At 34.8% G+C, this 18,174-nt stretch overlaps 1 protein-coding gene across 1 annotated transcript; it reads right to left on the minus strand.

Moving 5' to 3' along the window:
- Positions 1–8,241: 8,241 nt before the first annotated feature.
- On the minus strand, positions 8,242–9,933 carry LOC142164702 (uncharacterized). The gene is made up of 4 exons (XM_075223095.1): positions 9,841–9,933; positions 9,509–9,733; positions 8,735–9,265; positions 8,242–8,313 (listed from the first exon to the last, which is right to left on the minus strand). The coding sequence occupies exons 1-4, from the start codon at positions 9,931–9,933 to the stop codon at positions 8,242–8,244; spliced, it is 921 nt and encodes a 306-aa protein (XP_075079196.1).
- Positions 9,934–18,174: the final 8,241 nt, after the last annotated feature.

An 18,174-nucleotide genomic window follows, 5' to 3' on the forward strand; every position in this document is an offset into this window, starting at 1 on the left:
GTCATGTGGATCCCAGCACCGTCTCCGACTCCGAGTGATTCTCAGGGAAGTCTTCTTACCCTTGTGCACTTTATTTGTGTTATGACATGGGGACATGCCATATTCTTTTTGTGTGGGGTGGGAGACTTGTTTTAGTGGTGTATTGTTAGTGTACATATACATTGGTTGTAAAATAAATAAATGTAGGAGACTCTTCCTGAGGACGGACCACTTGGACAGTACTCTTGAGGGAAGTAGTCCATTTAGATTTTTTTTATTTTATTTTTCTTTTTAGGTAGTGTAGTAATTCCTCCTTGGTTTTTCTTTTAACCACGGTTCTTTTCCAAGGGCTTTTCTTGAACCGGGTTAGGTAGATTTTTCTTTAATATTTTTAGGACCCTTAGGACTCTATTGGACCAAGATGGGTGAAGGCAAGAATGCAACCCGTAATGTACACACCTGCAAATAACTAAAACGAACTTGAGGGTGCGACGTCTAGGCTCGTTTGTAGACTCGTAATTTTATGCCTTAATTCTGCACACCTTGTCTTTCTTGAACGCTCACGTGAGTGTGTTGACAAACTAATTCGGAATGAGTTACATGCCAAGTGTGTGTGAGATAATACTTGTATTCTGTGCTTGCATGCGATACCTAGAACTTGCCCTGTGTGTTTGCAAAGCGAAATAGAAATTGTTTGACCTTAGAGATGATTGAGGTAGTTCCTTGTGTAGCCTGTATAATTATGAATCCACCAGTACATATTGCCATAGTTAACCCCTTCGAGCCTGAAGCCTGTTCTTTGATAACCTTACAATAACCTACATCCCTGTGTTTGAATAGTTTGACTGTTTGAACCTGTACCTCCTAGAAGCACTTGAATCATTAAAAAATATATAAAAGTCAAAGTGTGGGGTAGTAATGGAGTGAGAAAAGGAAAATCAGGAAAATACTTGAATGGTGCAATGACTGTTAAAAAAAAAATTTTAAAAAAAAGAAAAAAAAGAGGCTAGTTGCACCTAAAGAAAAGTGGGGGTAGCCTATGAAACAAGTGTGGAAGAATGATTGGGTTGAACATGGAAATTGGAATAAAGGGAACGATTGTATTAAAAGTGCTTAGGGAGGTTAGTCACTATATCCAAATATATCCTACCCGTCCCTTAGCCTACATTATAACCAAATAAAGACCTCTTGATCTTGGACTGAACAACTCGATTAGTAGAGTATTACACTAAGGGCAAGCTTATGGTGTATCTGTGTGGCATGTGAATATTCTTTGCTGAGAGTGAGTGGATTCGTTCTATCTATAGTTCCTTGCTGCTTGATTTTATGTGTGTGGAACTTCTCTCAGAAATGTGATGTGAGGTCATGTGACTCAGGAAGAAAAAGCAAGTTTCACCTCTGTTTAGAGTAACTAGAGTAAGCACGAGTGTGGCATGGCATTAGAGTCTTCATCTGAGGTGTGGCTGTTGCACTACTTAGATTGTTCTTTCATAATGGCGGGTGTGACATAAACTGGGTAATACATCAAACGATTAGGCCTAGAATTGTGGTTCAACTTGCTCGAGGACGAGCAAAGATTTAAGTGTGGGGTGTTGATAATAGGTGAATTGGACTATAATTAGGCCCTAAAGATCCACCTTCTTGTATAGTTTTTATGGTAAAAAGTGATAACAAAATGCTCTAATTAGTGCTTTTCATGCTTTGCAGGCTATATACAATAAAAGAAGTCTATGGAGTACTTTTGGGATCAATTACGGAGAAAAGAGGTCAATCTTACAATATCCGCTAAGTACACCACGTGAAGGCAGCAAAACCAGAACTGGAGATGGACTGCCGCGGTCCCGGCGTAACCGCGGTCGGACCGCGGCAGAAGGCTGTTGCGGATTCTGAGAGGCTAGTTGGCCGCGGTCCTAGCGTAACCGCGGTAGGACCACGATAGGACGCGGAAAATTGAGGGACTGAAGCGCAAAACACGGAATTTTTAGCCCAAAACCCTATATTAAACAATAGAACTCGCCCAAGAGAGGCATGTAATGTTTTAGAGAGTATTTTGGCAAGAAAAACAAGTGTGAGAGATCACCCAAAACATCATATTTTCTTCTTCTCTTTATTTTTCTGGCAATTTTGATCATGAATATTTTCATAGTTTATTTACCCATTGTCATGAGTAGCTAAATTCTTTGTCTGGGGTTTTGATGGAACCTATTGAAGGATGAACTTCTTGATTATGTTAATATAGTTTGCCAGTTTAATCTCTATTTGTTCAACTACGTGTTTGTTGTAGTTAATTGACAAGATCCTCAATTAGCTGTACCTAATTAGTATGCATAACTCGGGAGAGAGGGCATATTTAGGTGATTGTTGAACAACACCACTCCCAAAGTATAAGAGGGATCTATAACTGCGGGTTTAAAGGTGGGATTAGGGATAACGAAGTCTTGGGTGCAATCTAAAGTGAACTGTAATAAACAAAGCCAGCTAGCGTATCTCGGGAGAGTGCGTCTAGTAAATTATCGTGATTACTCGGGAGAGATTCACGGTAAAAAGAGTGTTCATGATTGATAGAGATGTGTTGGTAAATCAATATGAAACATAAACAGAAGGGATTCCATCAATAGGGGAAATCACTACCTTAGAACCTTCTCATTATTGTTCACAACTTAAGCATATTTAGTTTACAACTGTTTATTGACTTTCAATCTTAGTTATTAAATATATCATCAACTGTTATTCACAACGTCTGGGGAAGCTGATTCTAAAGAATTTAGTAAGTCCAACGAAAGTAATTGATAGGTTAATTCTCTGTGGATTCGACTCTGGGCATAAATACTCAGGTTATATTTGCAACGTCCGCATTGTCCTTTTATAAGGCATAGTTGGGCGCGATCACAAATGGTCCACATAATTGGCATATTCACCTTTCAAATGATGCACATATACGTGATAAGGTGTCACTTGGGGTTGAAAACCCACTCGGACATTTTGGTAAGGTTAATTGATGTATTTAATACACCTCGGGTATTAAATCACCTAAGGTTAAAATGATGCATGGTCTTAAAAGGGTTTTGGTTTGGTTCTATCTTAGGCTGACTAAGAAAGGGTTTTGCTAGACTGGTCATCTCCCAAGCGGACAACTTGAGAGTGGAAAACCCGTGACTGTCGGCTGCACCGCTGATCGACTTACCCACGAACTTTCCCCTAAAAGGTATTTTTTGAAAAGTGCACGACTGCAAACCACATAACCACTATGTGTGTGCTTTGTGTGAATTTTTCAGAAGTGGAGGAAGTGAAACAGAATAACAAATTATATAAAGTAATAGGAATATATGAACAACTCATATAAAGCAGTTTATCACACAAAGGCAATTCAAATAAGCATAATAAACAATTAAAAACACACAAATTAATTAACCTAAGTTTGTTATGGTTTAGAACCTAGAATCCCCAGCAGAGTCGCCATGCTGTTATACCCCATTTTAACACGAGTCAAATTAGAGTATAACATATTGGTAATTTTGCGGGTTTAATTAGTTAAAGAGAGCCGCCACCTAATTATTTTAACGGTGAATTAGGACACCAATTTTAGCTAAATAGTGCTTAAAATTAACTCTGTTCTATGGTCTACTTAACCTTTAAGGCTATGGATAAGGGTTCTAATTAATCTTATAGAGAAGGTATTAAGCACTCTATATGATCCATTAAATAATGGTTAACCGTCCAAACTTAGGTTAATTAAGGCTAAGGCTAAATATAAGTAATAAAAGGATTAGTAAATAATGAAATACTCAATTTTAGTAAGCACGCTGGTACTCGTTAAAATTTAACAGTGATTAAATCAAAAGACACACAATGAATTAGTTCCAAATGTATAAAGAAAATAGAAATCATAAGCATGTCAGGTGGGCGAATTATGTCTATTATTTGTATTGTTTAAAGAAAACTAATTTTTTACTAGAAGTAATTTGAAAGTCAAGGATATAAAAAAATCAACCGAACAAAAGAATGAATTTCAAATATTGTAGGTGACTTAGAAAACAAACTTGCATTGATTAGCACTTTTATAAAAAAAAGGAAAGTAAGCATGAAGTAAAGTAGAAATATTTTCCATGTGAAATATTAAGCTGATTTTAAAGGACTTTAATAGATTTAATATGACTAAATGTAACTAAATGTTAAATCTATCATTCCATACCTAACACCATGTTTTATATTAATAGATTGGGATTTTATTACTACTCAAATTAAGGCCTACTACCCAGATTAAGACTTGACTGTGATAAAACAAATAATCAAGACATACATATAAAATGTAGGTCATCAGAAAGTGTATCTTAAGCAAAAATAGATAGAATAATAAATAATCTTCTATTCAATTTAATTAGGAAGAAGAATCCTGCGGTTATGCTATTGGAGGAAGCCACGAGAGAGTAATGCTTGGTTCGGCTTTGACAGCGGTAGAGTCTCGCTTGAGACTCTTTGTTGCTCCGGCGTATATGGTATGCAAAGAAAAAGAAAGTAAAAAGAACAAATTAACAGAGGACTTAAATCTTCAACAAGCATAAAGAGAATGAGACAATGAAGCTAGGCGAAGACAAAATTGCATTGAGTATGTATCCTAATTATTATAGAGATAAGGAACAAATTTAAAAAAAAAAAATTCAAATAGGATACATGTTGCAAGTAAATGATGTTTTTATAAAACTTAAGAACGTAATATTTACCTAGCAAATATACTTGTAAGGATCTAAGAATGATCTTTAGCTACCACTCTAAGAAATACTATGGGCATACTATATATATATATGTCACTTTAACATGCTTCCGATCAGTTGAGTCAAGCTACTGCTACTCCATATAATATTTAATTGATTAATTTAAAAGTAACAAGTTCTCTTAACAAGATCCATGTTCACATACTATTTAAAACAGTGAATCATTTTCTTAAACAATATTTTAGCAGAGTACTTCTTCCTTATGACATTTAAATAAGTAAATAGTGGCTAATCCATAAAAATTCATGGCCTACAAACATGGTTCTTAAATAGCTGAAAACGACATATTACCTAAAGGTTTAATAATAGGATGTACTATGAGCAAATTCCATATGCAAGTTCATATGAGAATGTAGTTAAACACATGTCATTCTTATTCAAACTTTCTATTGCCAGAATACGCAATGAACCACAAATCATGGTTTTTCAATAAAATAATTCCTAAAGCATGATTTCTACATAGAAAGCAAGTCATATTCTTAAGCAAGCATTTATTCTGGAACTCAAAAATAAAAATTAAAAAAAAAGGGAGAAGGAAATTTTAAGGCTACAGACCTGCTTGGGGGCAGTGAACTGAGGGCGGCGTCAAGAAAATCTACTATCACCGGCTTTTGATCAACTTCGTTTGAAGATCGTCAAATACCGACATAAATAAATTGAAAGCTTTGGCATGGCTCTAGTTTTTGGGTAAAAGGGGCGGCTAAGGGCTTAAGGTTAAAGAAGGGGGCCGAAGCTTGTGGGTTTAAAGAGAGGTGCAACGGCTCCGAAAGCTCTTTTTTCCAATATATTTCAAATGCAAGTATTTATAGGTGAAGAAGTAGGGTTCATGGGCGGGATTTTTACCTCTAACGTTTGAAATTAAGAGCGTGAGGTTTCGAACAGTAAAATAGTCGTTCATCATTTAATGAGAAGATTTGTTTCAGATTTGCTTGAGACTTTGAGCAGATTTGTTTCAAATTAATACCCAAAATGGTTGGGATGTTGTGCAGCAAGAAAAAGAAAAAATGGAGAAACTCCATGTGAGCAAAGAGAGAGAAAAGATCCCAATTTAGACTTCTTGGCATTGGATTTGAGGCGAGAATTCATTGTAATTAAATAAAAATTTGAAATCCAAAAGAGAGATACTTTAGTGATTTTGAATTTCAAAAAAAATTTGAAACGGTAGTGCTACCGTTCTACCGAAGCTTCACTAAATGGTGTGACATAATATCTGTCATAGAAATTTAAAGTAGGCAATATATTATGTTAATTGAAAAGACGACAATGTGATTTGGAAAGTCAAAAAGTTTTTTTGAGGAAAGAGATTGCTTTACATGTGAAAAGAGAGAGGGGCTATTCTTTTGGCTATATCTAATTAGGGGTACAAAAGTAATTGCGCTAAAAAAATAATCTAGAAACAAAGAGTTGGTCATTTGATCATTAGCAGATCGGATAGAATTGGTGTGTCATTTGGAGTAATTTGGGCTTGTAGAATTAGTAGAAAATATTGGGCTATTAACTAGGCCAAATTTCCTTTCTTCCTTCCAAATTCTTTGGGCTTCTAATAGTCAATAATAATATTAAAAAAATAACTAACTTATTTATTATACCTATTCACAATTACTAATATTTAAATAAAATATTAATCGTAAGATACTACAATATTTATTAAATATAATTTCATAATATTTAAAAGTTATTGCAAAAAATATTTTCACTAGTGATATAAATGAAATAAAAATGCTTTTCGTGAAATGTAACAATAAATACGATTAAGGTATGAATGATAAAGACGATAGCTATAGAATTATTATTATTATTAATAATAATAATAATAATGATAATAATAATAATAATAGCTATAATAGTTTTAATATTAATAATAAATAGGCATAGTTTGTGTAAATAATATAGTAGAATAACTACCTTATATTATTAGTGATAATAGAAGCTTACAGAAATAATTTGGAAGAAAGGAGAGACAAAATTGAATGTCAACACCGCTAATGTTAAACTCAACAATATGAAGTCGACTTGGATACGATTTGAAAGGGACAGATTAAAGGAAAGAGTGGATGGCTTGAAGGCTTTAAAGAATTTGGAAGCGAACAAAGCCCGTAAATTGAAAGAGAAAGTCCTAAATATGAAAATCGTCATTATGATTTTATGGGCAATATTTATAGGATTTGTTGCTGCAATGCTAATGAACTGAAGTTGATATATGAAGTGCAACATTCAAGTTTTTGTATTGGTACTTAAGTTGTAAACAATGAAGTGTTTTAGTGATGTTTTAACTTGGTATTGGTACCAAGTCCTAAATATAAAGTCTTAACTTAGTGCCTTATTTCTGGGATATTAGGAAGTGTTTCCAGGTTCTTTAGTTCTGTTTTCAAATAGTGAACTTGGTGTATTAACTTCTTTTGCACTTGGTAATTGTAAACTTAGTTCTGCTTGGTAAATATGTACATGGTAAATATAAACTTGGTGTTTCCAGGTTCCAGACCCCACATGTTGGGATTAAACTGGGTTTGTTGTTGTTGTTGTTTTCAGGTTCTTTAGTCTAGAATTGTTATGTGCTTATTGAAATGAGACACTATCTATTTCATCCTTACTCATAAGAGTAGCAACAAATCGGACTGCATATTGATACACTAAAATGAGACACTGAAATGAGAAAATTTGCATTTTGCTTAATAGTAATTACATGAATGTATATTGCTTACCAGCAACACTAAAATTTGCATTTCGCTTAGCAATAACTAAATAAATCTGCCTGCATATTGCTTACCAGCAGAACTAAAATCTGCATATTGCTTACTAAAACAAAACAAAACAAATCTGCATTTTGATTAACAGTAAGTCAGTAACTAAACAAATCTGCCTGCATATTGCTTACCAGCAGAACTAAAATCTGCATATTACTTACTGATACTAAACAAATACTAAAATCAACTGCATAATGCTTAACTTAGCAAATTTCAGTTTGATGGACCGTTGGATGCAAAATTTTGCCCCCAAAAACTTACAGACCCTTGGTCATAATATGACCTCCAATTTACCATCAAATTAAACAAAAAAATAGCAGTTGATTATATCGTCAGAATGTAATAACTACAAGCCCAAAAGACTTCAACTACCACACATCATTTGTTTCTCTTCCTTGGCACCAACTTCTCAATTCTTTGCCTACTTTGCATTTCCAATTGTCTTCCAGCAATAGCAACTTTTCTCTTCCATGTGAGGCTGTCTGGTAAGTAAGGAAGATTTGATGGAACACTTAAACCATTATGATCACCTTTGATCAAGGTTGTGATGGTTGTTGTCTCTGTTGAAGCCTTGTTGTTTCTTCTAACACAACCATAGGCCTTATAGCTGGTTTTATTTCATGTTCTGGATGCTCAAAAGTAGGAAATGAACTTCTTGAAGTCTCACTATAGACACTTGGTGTAGGCATGAAAACAAACTCTAGGCCTTGACTTGTTTGAATACACTGGAGTGCAGTAAGGTTGATTTATTCTTCTGGATGTTGCCCAACTTCTTCATCTTCATCAAACATTCTTTGCCTTTTCTCCTTGTTGGGTGGCTATTAAACAAGTTAGAGATGTTAGACAAATCCATTAATGAGTGAATGAAATTACTAAATTAATTCTTACCTTGTCACATCCCCTAGCATTATGCTTTGTCTCTCCACAATTGCTGCATGTCATAACTCTTCCCTTCCTAGAAACTCCCCACTCACCTTGACTCTTGATTGCTTCATCTTTTTGCCTTGATCTATTGATTTTAGGCCTCCCAGCCAACTTGACTAACTCAGGTGGTTTTATTACTTGAGATTCTTCAACTTTTCAAAAAATTTCACCTCTGACTGGTTGCAATTTGTGTTTATAAGTAAGCATGTATGCTTCTTTGCTATACCACCAATTTATTTCCTTCAAAGGATCCATCTTCTTGTACTCAATGGCTTTAATGGCATGTGGGCATGCAATTCCAGTGAGATCTCATACCCTACATGTGCATCTCTTCATAGCCATATTGACAGTGTGCCTATCTCCCTCTTCTCTGTCTTCATATCCAAATTCACCATTGGAGTTAACAACACATCTATTAGCTATCTTGAGGTACTCATTGTATAACTTCATGCTATGTGGACTGAAAGATATAGCCCATAATCTAGCAGATTCTCCTCTCTCCCTCAACTGGTTCATTAGCTTAATCCTTATATCCTCAAGCATGTTAATGATTGGCTTCTGCCTAGCTTCTAAAATCCATACATTTACGGATTCTGTAAAATTATTGTCTACTCTTTGGTTCTTACACACTGTGTCAAAATAGGCTCTACACCAAGCTATAGGAGGATATTTGAGTAAGGCTTCTGTAGCTTCCTTATCCATTTTACCAATGCTCTTCAACTGGTCCTTGAAGTCTTCCTCATATGAGCACCATGAACACCACCAAAACAACTTCTTGAACTCATATGTTCTCCATTTTTTGCACCAGTTTGCCTCAATGTGTTTAACACAATATTTATGATTTGACTATGGAAGCACATTATGGAGTGCATGAATCAATCCATACATAAAATAAAAGTAAATTGAAATAAGAATAGTTAAAGGACATAAATAAGATAGACTTAACAGTGAGGAAATAAATAACTAGAATAGAAAGACTAGCTTCTGCATGTTTGACATGAAGGTAATTCATTCACCCACTTTGAGATCTAATTACCTTTGAAGCAATTCCAAGAACCAATTTCATGTTCTCTTAGTTTCCTTATATACAATTGCCCAAGCTAGAGGATAGGTTTGGTTATTACAGTCCAAACCAACAGCAATTAACAATTGACCTTTAGCTTTCCCTTTAAGAAAGGTCACATCCAAGCCAATGAAAGGTCTCAAACCTTCCTTAAAACTCATCTTAAGATCATGGAAGCAAATATACATTCTCAAGAATCTTCTAACACCTTGAACAAGTGCATCTTTTAACAAGTTAATCATCACATCACTCTATGGATTACTTTCTCTAAGTTCATTGGCATATGCCTCAATTTTATTGTAGCCATCTGTAAAACTGCCTTCTAGTTTCTCTAAAATCAGTCTTTTAGCCCTCTTACACTTCCATAACTGACATTTATATTAAATGCATTTTTGATATCTGCTTTCATCTCTTTAATCTTATACATATGATTATCTTGCAGCTTTTTCATTGTAATGTGCAATTGTATGATAATCAATCCTACTATTATCAAATGCTTCATCACAAGTATGCTTTGATTTTAATGTCTTTATCCTAACCCATGGAAGATTTCTAGAACAACAAAAAGGCAATCAAGAACACATTTGTACCTTAATCTTTCTTTATCACTTTTTTCTTGCTTTAAATCCTTTTTGTTTGCCGGGGCATAGAAGTTAATACGTTTTCTTGCTTCAGGTATGTCCTTGAAGCTCATACCCTTATACAATTCCTTGTAATTTTGCAGTCCAACATCAATTTCTCTATTTTTTGACATGCAATTGATTGTAATTCCTCAGAATCATACCCTACCTCATCGGGTCCGTGGTTCTGTTATACTTTGAAATGTTGGGTATACAAAATCTCTTTGGGATCGGTCTCGGTGCCATGCTCGGAGGAAAAGGCTTTTGGATTAACTCCTTGGAATCCGGCCCCTTCAATATCGGGGGTGCTCCCGGGATTTGGTTGACCCTGGAATTGTATGTTTCCACTTTCTTGTCATTGGCCTCAATTTTCTTTTCACCCGATTCCACCCGCTTCGTTAATGCTTCAAGCATTTTCATTACTTTGGAACTGAAAAGGTAAATCCTCCTTATAAAAAAATATCTTATTATTTTAATATTATGAAATACATATCATATGAATGTCCATTAATCGTGTATATCTCCCATTACTCTTCTCCATTATATAGATAACCTCCACTACTTCTCACCATTATAGTTGTAACTCCCACACCTCCATAACCTCTCCATGGTCTTCCCACATGATCTCAATAGTTAATACCATATTGATGACATTCCTTTGTATTACCTTAATGTCATACTATAAATAAAGGGTTTGGGCACACATTGTATTCGTTTGGACAACACTTGATGAAATAAGAAAGTTCTCTCTTCCTCTCTACATATATTATCTATCTTTATCATTATGATAAAGTGCAAAACTCAAGGTCAAGTTGATCCTCAATCAAGTAAAGCATTTCATAATTTTTCAATTGACACAAAGGAAGAACAAAAGTTAACATTATAAAATAGCTAACATGTAATATTTATATAATGGATATCTTTAAAGGAACTAAAGTTTTCTGCATATTGATTAGTTGGGTTAACTAAGAACAGTCAAACTAAGTGCAAGAAAGTATTTGAACAGCTTGGCATCACTGTTGAGTTATAGAATGAGAGATGCATAGTTATGATATGGCACAATTAAATATATATTCAAAGTGTTCACATTCCTAGACTTTTCTCATAGTTATAAAAAAGTACTAATTAATTTCCTTAAACTTCCAAAAAAAAAAAATCATATGGTGGAGGAACACATTCTAAAAATATTAGTTTAAAGTGTCACAATTGTCTTTATACAAAAATTTAGAAATTAAATATTTCCCTAGCAAAATGTAAAATCAAATAAGCATAAATATTTTATGAATGGAAAATAGCATTGTAAAAGGAGAAGTTTCCGAGAAAGTCACAATCTAACTCATTTTCTGACAATTTTAGCATATGATGCCATTTTTGTGTTGATATGTTGGTTTGATTTATGAAGACCTATCTTAGCATCTAATTAGGTTGTCCATTAATTTGTGAATTGCATTACTCAGTCCATTTATTAAGTGTATTTCGATAATTGTGCTTTAAATTTATTTTTGTTAATTCGATAAATCAATAGGAATAAATATTTAATATAAAAAGAATTTCTCTTACCATATTTTATTAAGTAGCTTTAAAAGCTTTTCATATTGTACGAGAGGATCATTAATTTCACTATGATGGTTTTGTAAATTGGAGGTCGTTTGATTTTTACAACATAAATCTTCCACTTATTGAATTAAGACAAAAAAATTAGGACTTTATGTTTGACGAAGAATTAAAATAGGGAAACTTACACAAATGTCCCAAGTAAATCTCAACTTATCAACCTCTAACCATTAGTCATAGACTTACAAAAACTAGCCAACAAAAATTGAAAAACCAAATAATAGGGTTCTTTCTCTCAACGAATCACATGAAAAAACCACCTTCCATATTTTTAAGCGTGATTAGCAACATTAGATACAAGACGGAAAGGAAATTTCATGGACGGGGTAGCAAATAAGGTGATGAAATACAAAAATCTATACAATATTCCAAAAATCTAAACAAAAAAGGAACTTTTTCAATGGGTATAGTTGAAATTCATTGAAAATATATAGATAAGTCAATATACAAAATTTGAGGAAGATTGGAGGTGATTTGGACTGGTTTTGTATCAAAATTCGTAATTAAATCGAGTTCAAAAAAGTCTTCTGCGACACATGTATAAAACATGTATCACGCAAGTATCTCACACACAGTTATACATGGATATACATGTGATACACAATTGATATAAATATGATACATATGTGATACATATATCATTTTTTTTATGTTCAGCTTTTACTTCGAATTTTCAATTCAAACCACCTCAAAACTTCACCAAATCATCCCAAAACCGAGATTCAAGCTCCTTAAGTTGTGCCCAATCTATTCTAATAACACCCACTCAAAACAAAACAAAAATTTGATATTTTTTGCTACAAATAGCTAATTGGCTAATTTGGCTAATATTAGTAATATTTTATCAATTGGCCAATTTTTATAATAAGCTACTTATAAATGGACATAGCTGGTAATTTCCCATTAAAATATAATACTATTAGAATTATCTCTAAAGGAGTATTGACTTAAAATGCTTCCAAATGTTGGGCCCGTGTCATCACGGGCCTACCCTCACCTAGTCCAAGTATAGAAGGAACAAATTTTATTCAGTGCTTTTGCATCCTAAATTAGAAAAAAAGCACCTGTTTGGCCATATATTTTGGCTATATTTTTTCAAATATTTTTTGAAAATATTGTTTGTTTATGGAATATGGTCGTGTTTTGGGAAAAATTTTGAAAAAAAAAAATCAAGTTCCCAAAAACTGGTTTAGAGCAGTTTTTGGGTGAGTTTTTCTTCCACTCACAAGCTTTAATTTTTCTTCAAATAAAATGTATGTCCAAACACTTCAACTTCCAAAAATTATTTATCAACACAACTTAAACAAATCTTTTTTTTAAGTTTCAACTAAATTTATGTGCAAACGCTAGCTTAATATCCCATTTTGCAGAATCAAGAGGATCCCAGAATGCCTAAATCCAAATATCTCAATCCAAGACTTCAATTGCTCCCAAAAAAGTAATACACCTTTGAGAAGTTATATAGGAATTTTAGCTAAACTCATCACCGAATAGAGAGGGCAAAATAAAATATTGAGAGAATTTAAATGTAATGATCCGATCGGCCGTTTTAAGCATTTGCACTTTGTTCGACCATTTGAGGGTATTAGTAGCTCCGTATAATGTATTATGAATTCTGTGAATCATCAATTTTGGTTTTCAGGTTATTCGGAATCGATTTGGGAAGGATGAATTTCATTATTGAAGCTTTAAGTTGGAAGACTTGACCAAGTTTGACTTTTGTGAATTTGACCTCGGAACGGAGTTTTGATAATTCCACTAGGTCCTGATGGAAATTTATACTTGGGCAAATGCCCGAATTTACATTTGGATGTTTCTAGAAGGATTTAGTACTAATTGGCGAAAGTTGGAAGTTTGAAGGTTTGGAAAGTTCATAAGTTTGACCGAGAGTTGAATTTGATGATATCAGGTTTGGATTGTGGTTTCGAGAACTTAAATAGTTGTGTTATGTCATTTGAGACTTGTGTACAAAATTTGAGTTCATTCCGAGTTGATTTGATGTGATTCAGCGTGAGTTTTAGAAGTTGAAAGTTCAAAGTTTATTTAGGTTTGATTTGAGGCGTGATTCGTGACTTTTATGTTGTTTGATATAATTTGAAGCTTCGAAGAAGTTTGTATCGTGTTTTAATACTTATTGGTATGATTGAATGGGGTCCGAGGGGATCGAATGTGTTTTGGATTATTGTTGAGAAACTAGTTAGGTTAAGGATTTAGAGTTTCGGGTCAAGATGACATCTTTTCGGTATTTTGAGTGCGCGAGCAGGTTCGTGGTGTGTTATATTATTGAAACGCATATATGGTTTGTGTCAGGAAGTTCTGAATGAGTTTTGGGCGCTAAAACGAAAATTCTTTCGTTGATGCTTTTCTGGTGTAAAATAATTAAAATGTCATTTTTTTATCCCTCAAATTTCCAAACTACATTTAAAATTACAAAACATCATATCTTCCTCATTTTAAGGCCAAATTGGGTGTTCAAAAGCCTATCTTGAATGAAATTTCACAAGAAAACCATTAGAAGCATCAAAAGTGAGTTTTGGGATTATTTGGTACACGAAACGAGGCAGAACAACTGGGCAAAAAATATTTAATATCGAGGGTTTGTTCATTTGGTCATATTTTGAGTTGAGGAGCTCGGATTTGGGCAATTGTTTAGGCGATTTTCACCATATGAATTGGGGTAAATGTTCTCTACTCGGTTTTTAGTTATATTTCTTGAATCTATTTTCGTTTTTGGTAATTGGATTGTGAATTTTAAAGAGAAAATTAGGGATTTTGTTCCAAAGTTTCATTGAGTGAATTTTTGAGTTTTGAACACCTATTCGGAGTCGAAATGAGTTGTCGAATTTTGTAAGTTTCATTGGGTTACGAGACGCAGACTCTGGTTTTACATTTTGGCCGATTTTATATTTTTGATTAAGGATTCGACTTTTATTCATTTGGAATTATTTCCTTGGACTTTATTTGATGTATTTGAGTTGCTTTTGGTTAGTTTCGAGCCGTTCAGAGTTCGGTACGCGTGGGATGTCATTCTTGGAGCATCGTTTGTCTTGCTCGGTATTTGAATTGGCTTGTTAGAGGAAAGTAACACTTCTAAACTTGGTGCGAGAGTATGAAACCTCGAATTACATGTTATGTGATTGAAGTTGAGGTGACGCGCATGCTAGGTGACGGGCGTGTGGGCGTGCACCGTGTAAATTATGATTTAGCTGATTACATGAAATAATGTCGCTATCTTATCTAAATATTTTTGTTGTACACTCTGTGTTAGGACAGTTGGGTCGTAAATTATGCTAAAACTCATGTTTAGCCTATATGCTGAATCTATTGGGGCCCACAGTGATCGTTCTTTGCTATTGAGTTATTTGCTTAATTGAAGTTATGTACTCAGTCGCATTCCTCATTTCATATCATATCTCAGTATCTGTTATTGCACATTATCACATTTCGCATAATTGATCAGGACTGCTTAGTATGAGCGTTGTGAGCCCGTGAGACTGGAGAAATTTGTCACTAAGTTGGAGCCTCAGTGTCGTACTGTGAGTGATATCATACATTTATATGGATCAGATTGTACACCGCAACGAGCCTTATCACGATATATATATGTGGATCGGGTTGCACACCGCAATAATCCTTATGGCTATACATATGTGGATTGGGTTACACACCGCAAGGAGCCTTATGGCTATATATTATGGGAACGGACTGCACGCCGTAGCATGTTATATTGATTTATGCCTGAATCTAGCTTATTATAGCACTTGGACTGAAGGAGTCCCTCGGGAGTGTGTACACCCCCTAGTGAGCGCACTTGATATATATAGTCATATGGATTGGCCATATATAGTACCGAGTGTTTGAGCATGCCGAGTGATTGACTATATTAAGTGGAAAGTGTAAGAATGTGAGATTGAGTACTCTGAAAGTGAGTTTATGAGTTCATCAGTGATATACATTGCATTTGACATGCGTACTTAAGATACATGCATAGAGATGCATTTCTTTCTGCTACCCTGTTTTGGTGACATTCATGATTTCACCTGCATAGTGACATGTAGGCATAGAGATGTAATTTCCTCATGTTATCTGAAAAATGAAACATCTTATTTATTGTTGAAAAGTTTTGGAGAAAAATCACAGTTTTACAAACCTACTCATATTTCGGTGATTTCGGTAAAAGAATTGGGTTTTCACTGATATACTTGAAAAGCATATGTTAGTTTATATGAGTCCACCAAACTATAGAGTACCTGGTCCTCTATGAGATAATACGTAGAATGCAGGAAAAACTGAAATGTAAAGAAGGCCAGAGATTTTCTACGTGGAAAAATTTCACACAAGGGGATAAAAAAACCACAACCTACTCTTGTAGGCTTTAAACTCTACTAACTTGTAATATACCTATTACGAGCCACTTTGCAAATACCCTATTGCAAAGACTTCAAACTAAATTGTGATGCACCACCACAAGCCACTCTATAAATCTCCTACTTATAAAAGATTTAACTTATGACTATCCCTAGTCACAACATAAACTCAGAAGTTTACGAATTTGATTTGTTCCTAAGACAACACTTCTAAGAAAGCAAACTAGGAATTACAATGACGAACAAATAACAAGATTACAACTCAACTATGGATGTACATATAATTATTTAGAAACTGATCCTTAGTGGAGTTGTCTTCTTGTTCTTGACACACCAGTGACTTCAATGCCGGATGAATGCTTTTTCTTCTTGAGAGAATAACACTGAATGCACAAGTAATGGTGTGTCTTGCACCAAGTTGTTTTATCACAAAAGATAGCATAATGGATTGTGATATCAACTCTTGGTGTACGCTTCTTCCCTATGAGAAGTGATTGTTGTACTGTCTGCACAACCACTTCTGGGCAGTTGCGTTCTAGCTGGATAGTGGACTTTGTACTTCTGTCAGGACACACCATAGGACCAGGTCCTAGTTGTGTTCCTCTTTTGTGACAGTTGCTTGATGGTCACTTTCTTCAGCTACGTTCCAGCTGTGTACTTGACTTGTACTTTTGTCAGAGAACCCTAAGGGAGCATGTCCCTATTGTGTTCCTCTTTATATTGATTGCGTACAGTCACTGATCTGCTTGTGTCGGAGAACTCTAAGGGACCAGGTCATCAGGTCCCTGTTGTGTTCCTCCCTGTGGTCGTTCAACTGTTTGCTATTTTTCAGACTTCGACCAGTTCACATAAGATGTATATTCTGTGGGACAGGTTCTCTATATGGTTCTTCATGACAAGTTTTCTTGATCATCAAAACATAAGACGCATAAGACTAAGACATTGAAAACCCATCAATTTCCCCTTTTTGATGATGATAAACTTAGGCATGGACAGTATTTGTTTAGAGCAGAAATAACCAGATGAGATGCCAGAACTACACGAAGTTCCCCCTTAATCGCAGATCTCCCTATTTATGATTTTCCCATAATCGCAGAGTTGATAGTTCCACCTTAATCTCAGACTAGATTTTCCCTTACCTATAGACACACAACATATTACCCCTCACCTCTCTCAGCATGTATATTACCCTTATTTCAGACCTTCTTTCTTTTCCCCCTTTTAGCATCATTAAAAAGAACATGTATTAAGAAGAGCTCAAGCAGGTAATAATCATAAAGAAGTCTAATACAACTAGCTCATGCCACATATGTACACACAACATGATAGAAAAAAGAAGCTAGAGGAACACATTATTGTACAAGCAATGAAAGGGAAGCTGTTTCATTAATGTTTACATTGGACCGAGCAATTCATGAGCAGTAATGGTTAAGTTCAACATGCCATCACACAAAAAGGCAAACAAAAGTAAAACAGCAGCCATAGGATGTTGGTGCAAAAATAGCTGGACACAAAGAGGATCCTAGGGGGACAGTAAGGAAGGAGGCTTGGAGGAAGAAACAGCAATGGTTTTGAGAACCAGGTCCAGTCTAGCATTTGCAGATAGTTGTTCTTCAAGTAATTGAGTTCGAAGTCTCTCATTTTCTTGTGATAGTCGTGTAACCTCCTCACTTACAGAATCAGGTCCTTTGGTTGATTGACTGAGCTAAGTTTCCAGAATGGCATTTCGAGCCCTCAGCCTTCTTATTTCCTCAGAAGCTATATTTTGAGTGTTAATCAGCTGAGAAATGGTCGAGATGCTTCCACCAACTCTTTATATACATTCACATTCTTCTAGAGTGGTCTTAGAAAAGGACTGCTTGTGTGTGCCCACTCTGGGATTCCCCAAGGAGACCTTATAGAATCTGAACACCTGAGTGAGAAGAAAGCCATAAGTTAACCCATAATTTCTACTCATCAAGTGCTTTCATTAGGACCATATCTGATTTTGTAGCAATGGATCGCCTCTCAGAGTGGGGTAAAAGCACTTTGTTAACTAGTTCAAAGAGAAGTTGATACTCAGGAAGCAAACCTTCTTATGCACATGTTCCC

This window comes from Nicotiana tabacum, chromosome 1 (genome assembly GCF_000715075.1).
Source record: "Nicotiana tabacum cultivar K326 chromosome 1, ASM71507v2, whole genome shotgun sequence".
Lineage (NCBI taxonomy): Eukaryota > Viridiplantae > Streptophyta > Magnoliopsida > Solanales > Solanaceae > Nicotiana > Nicotiana tabacum.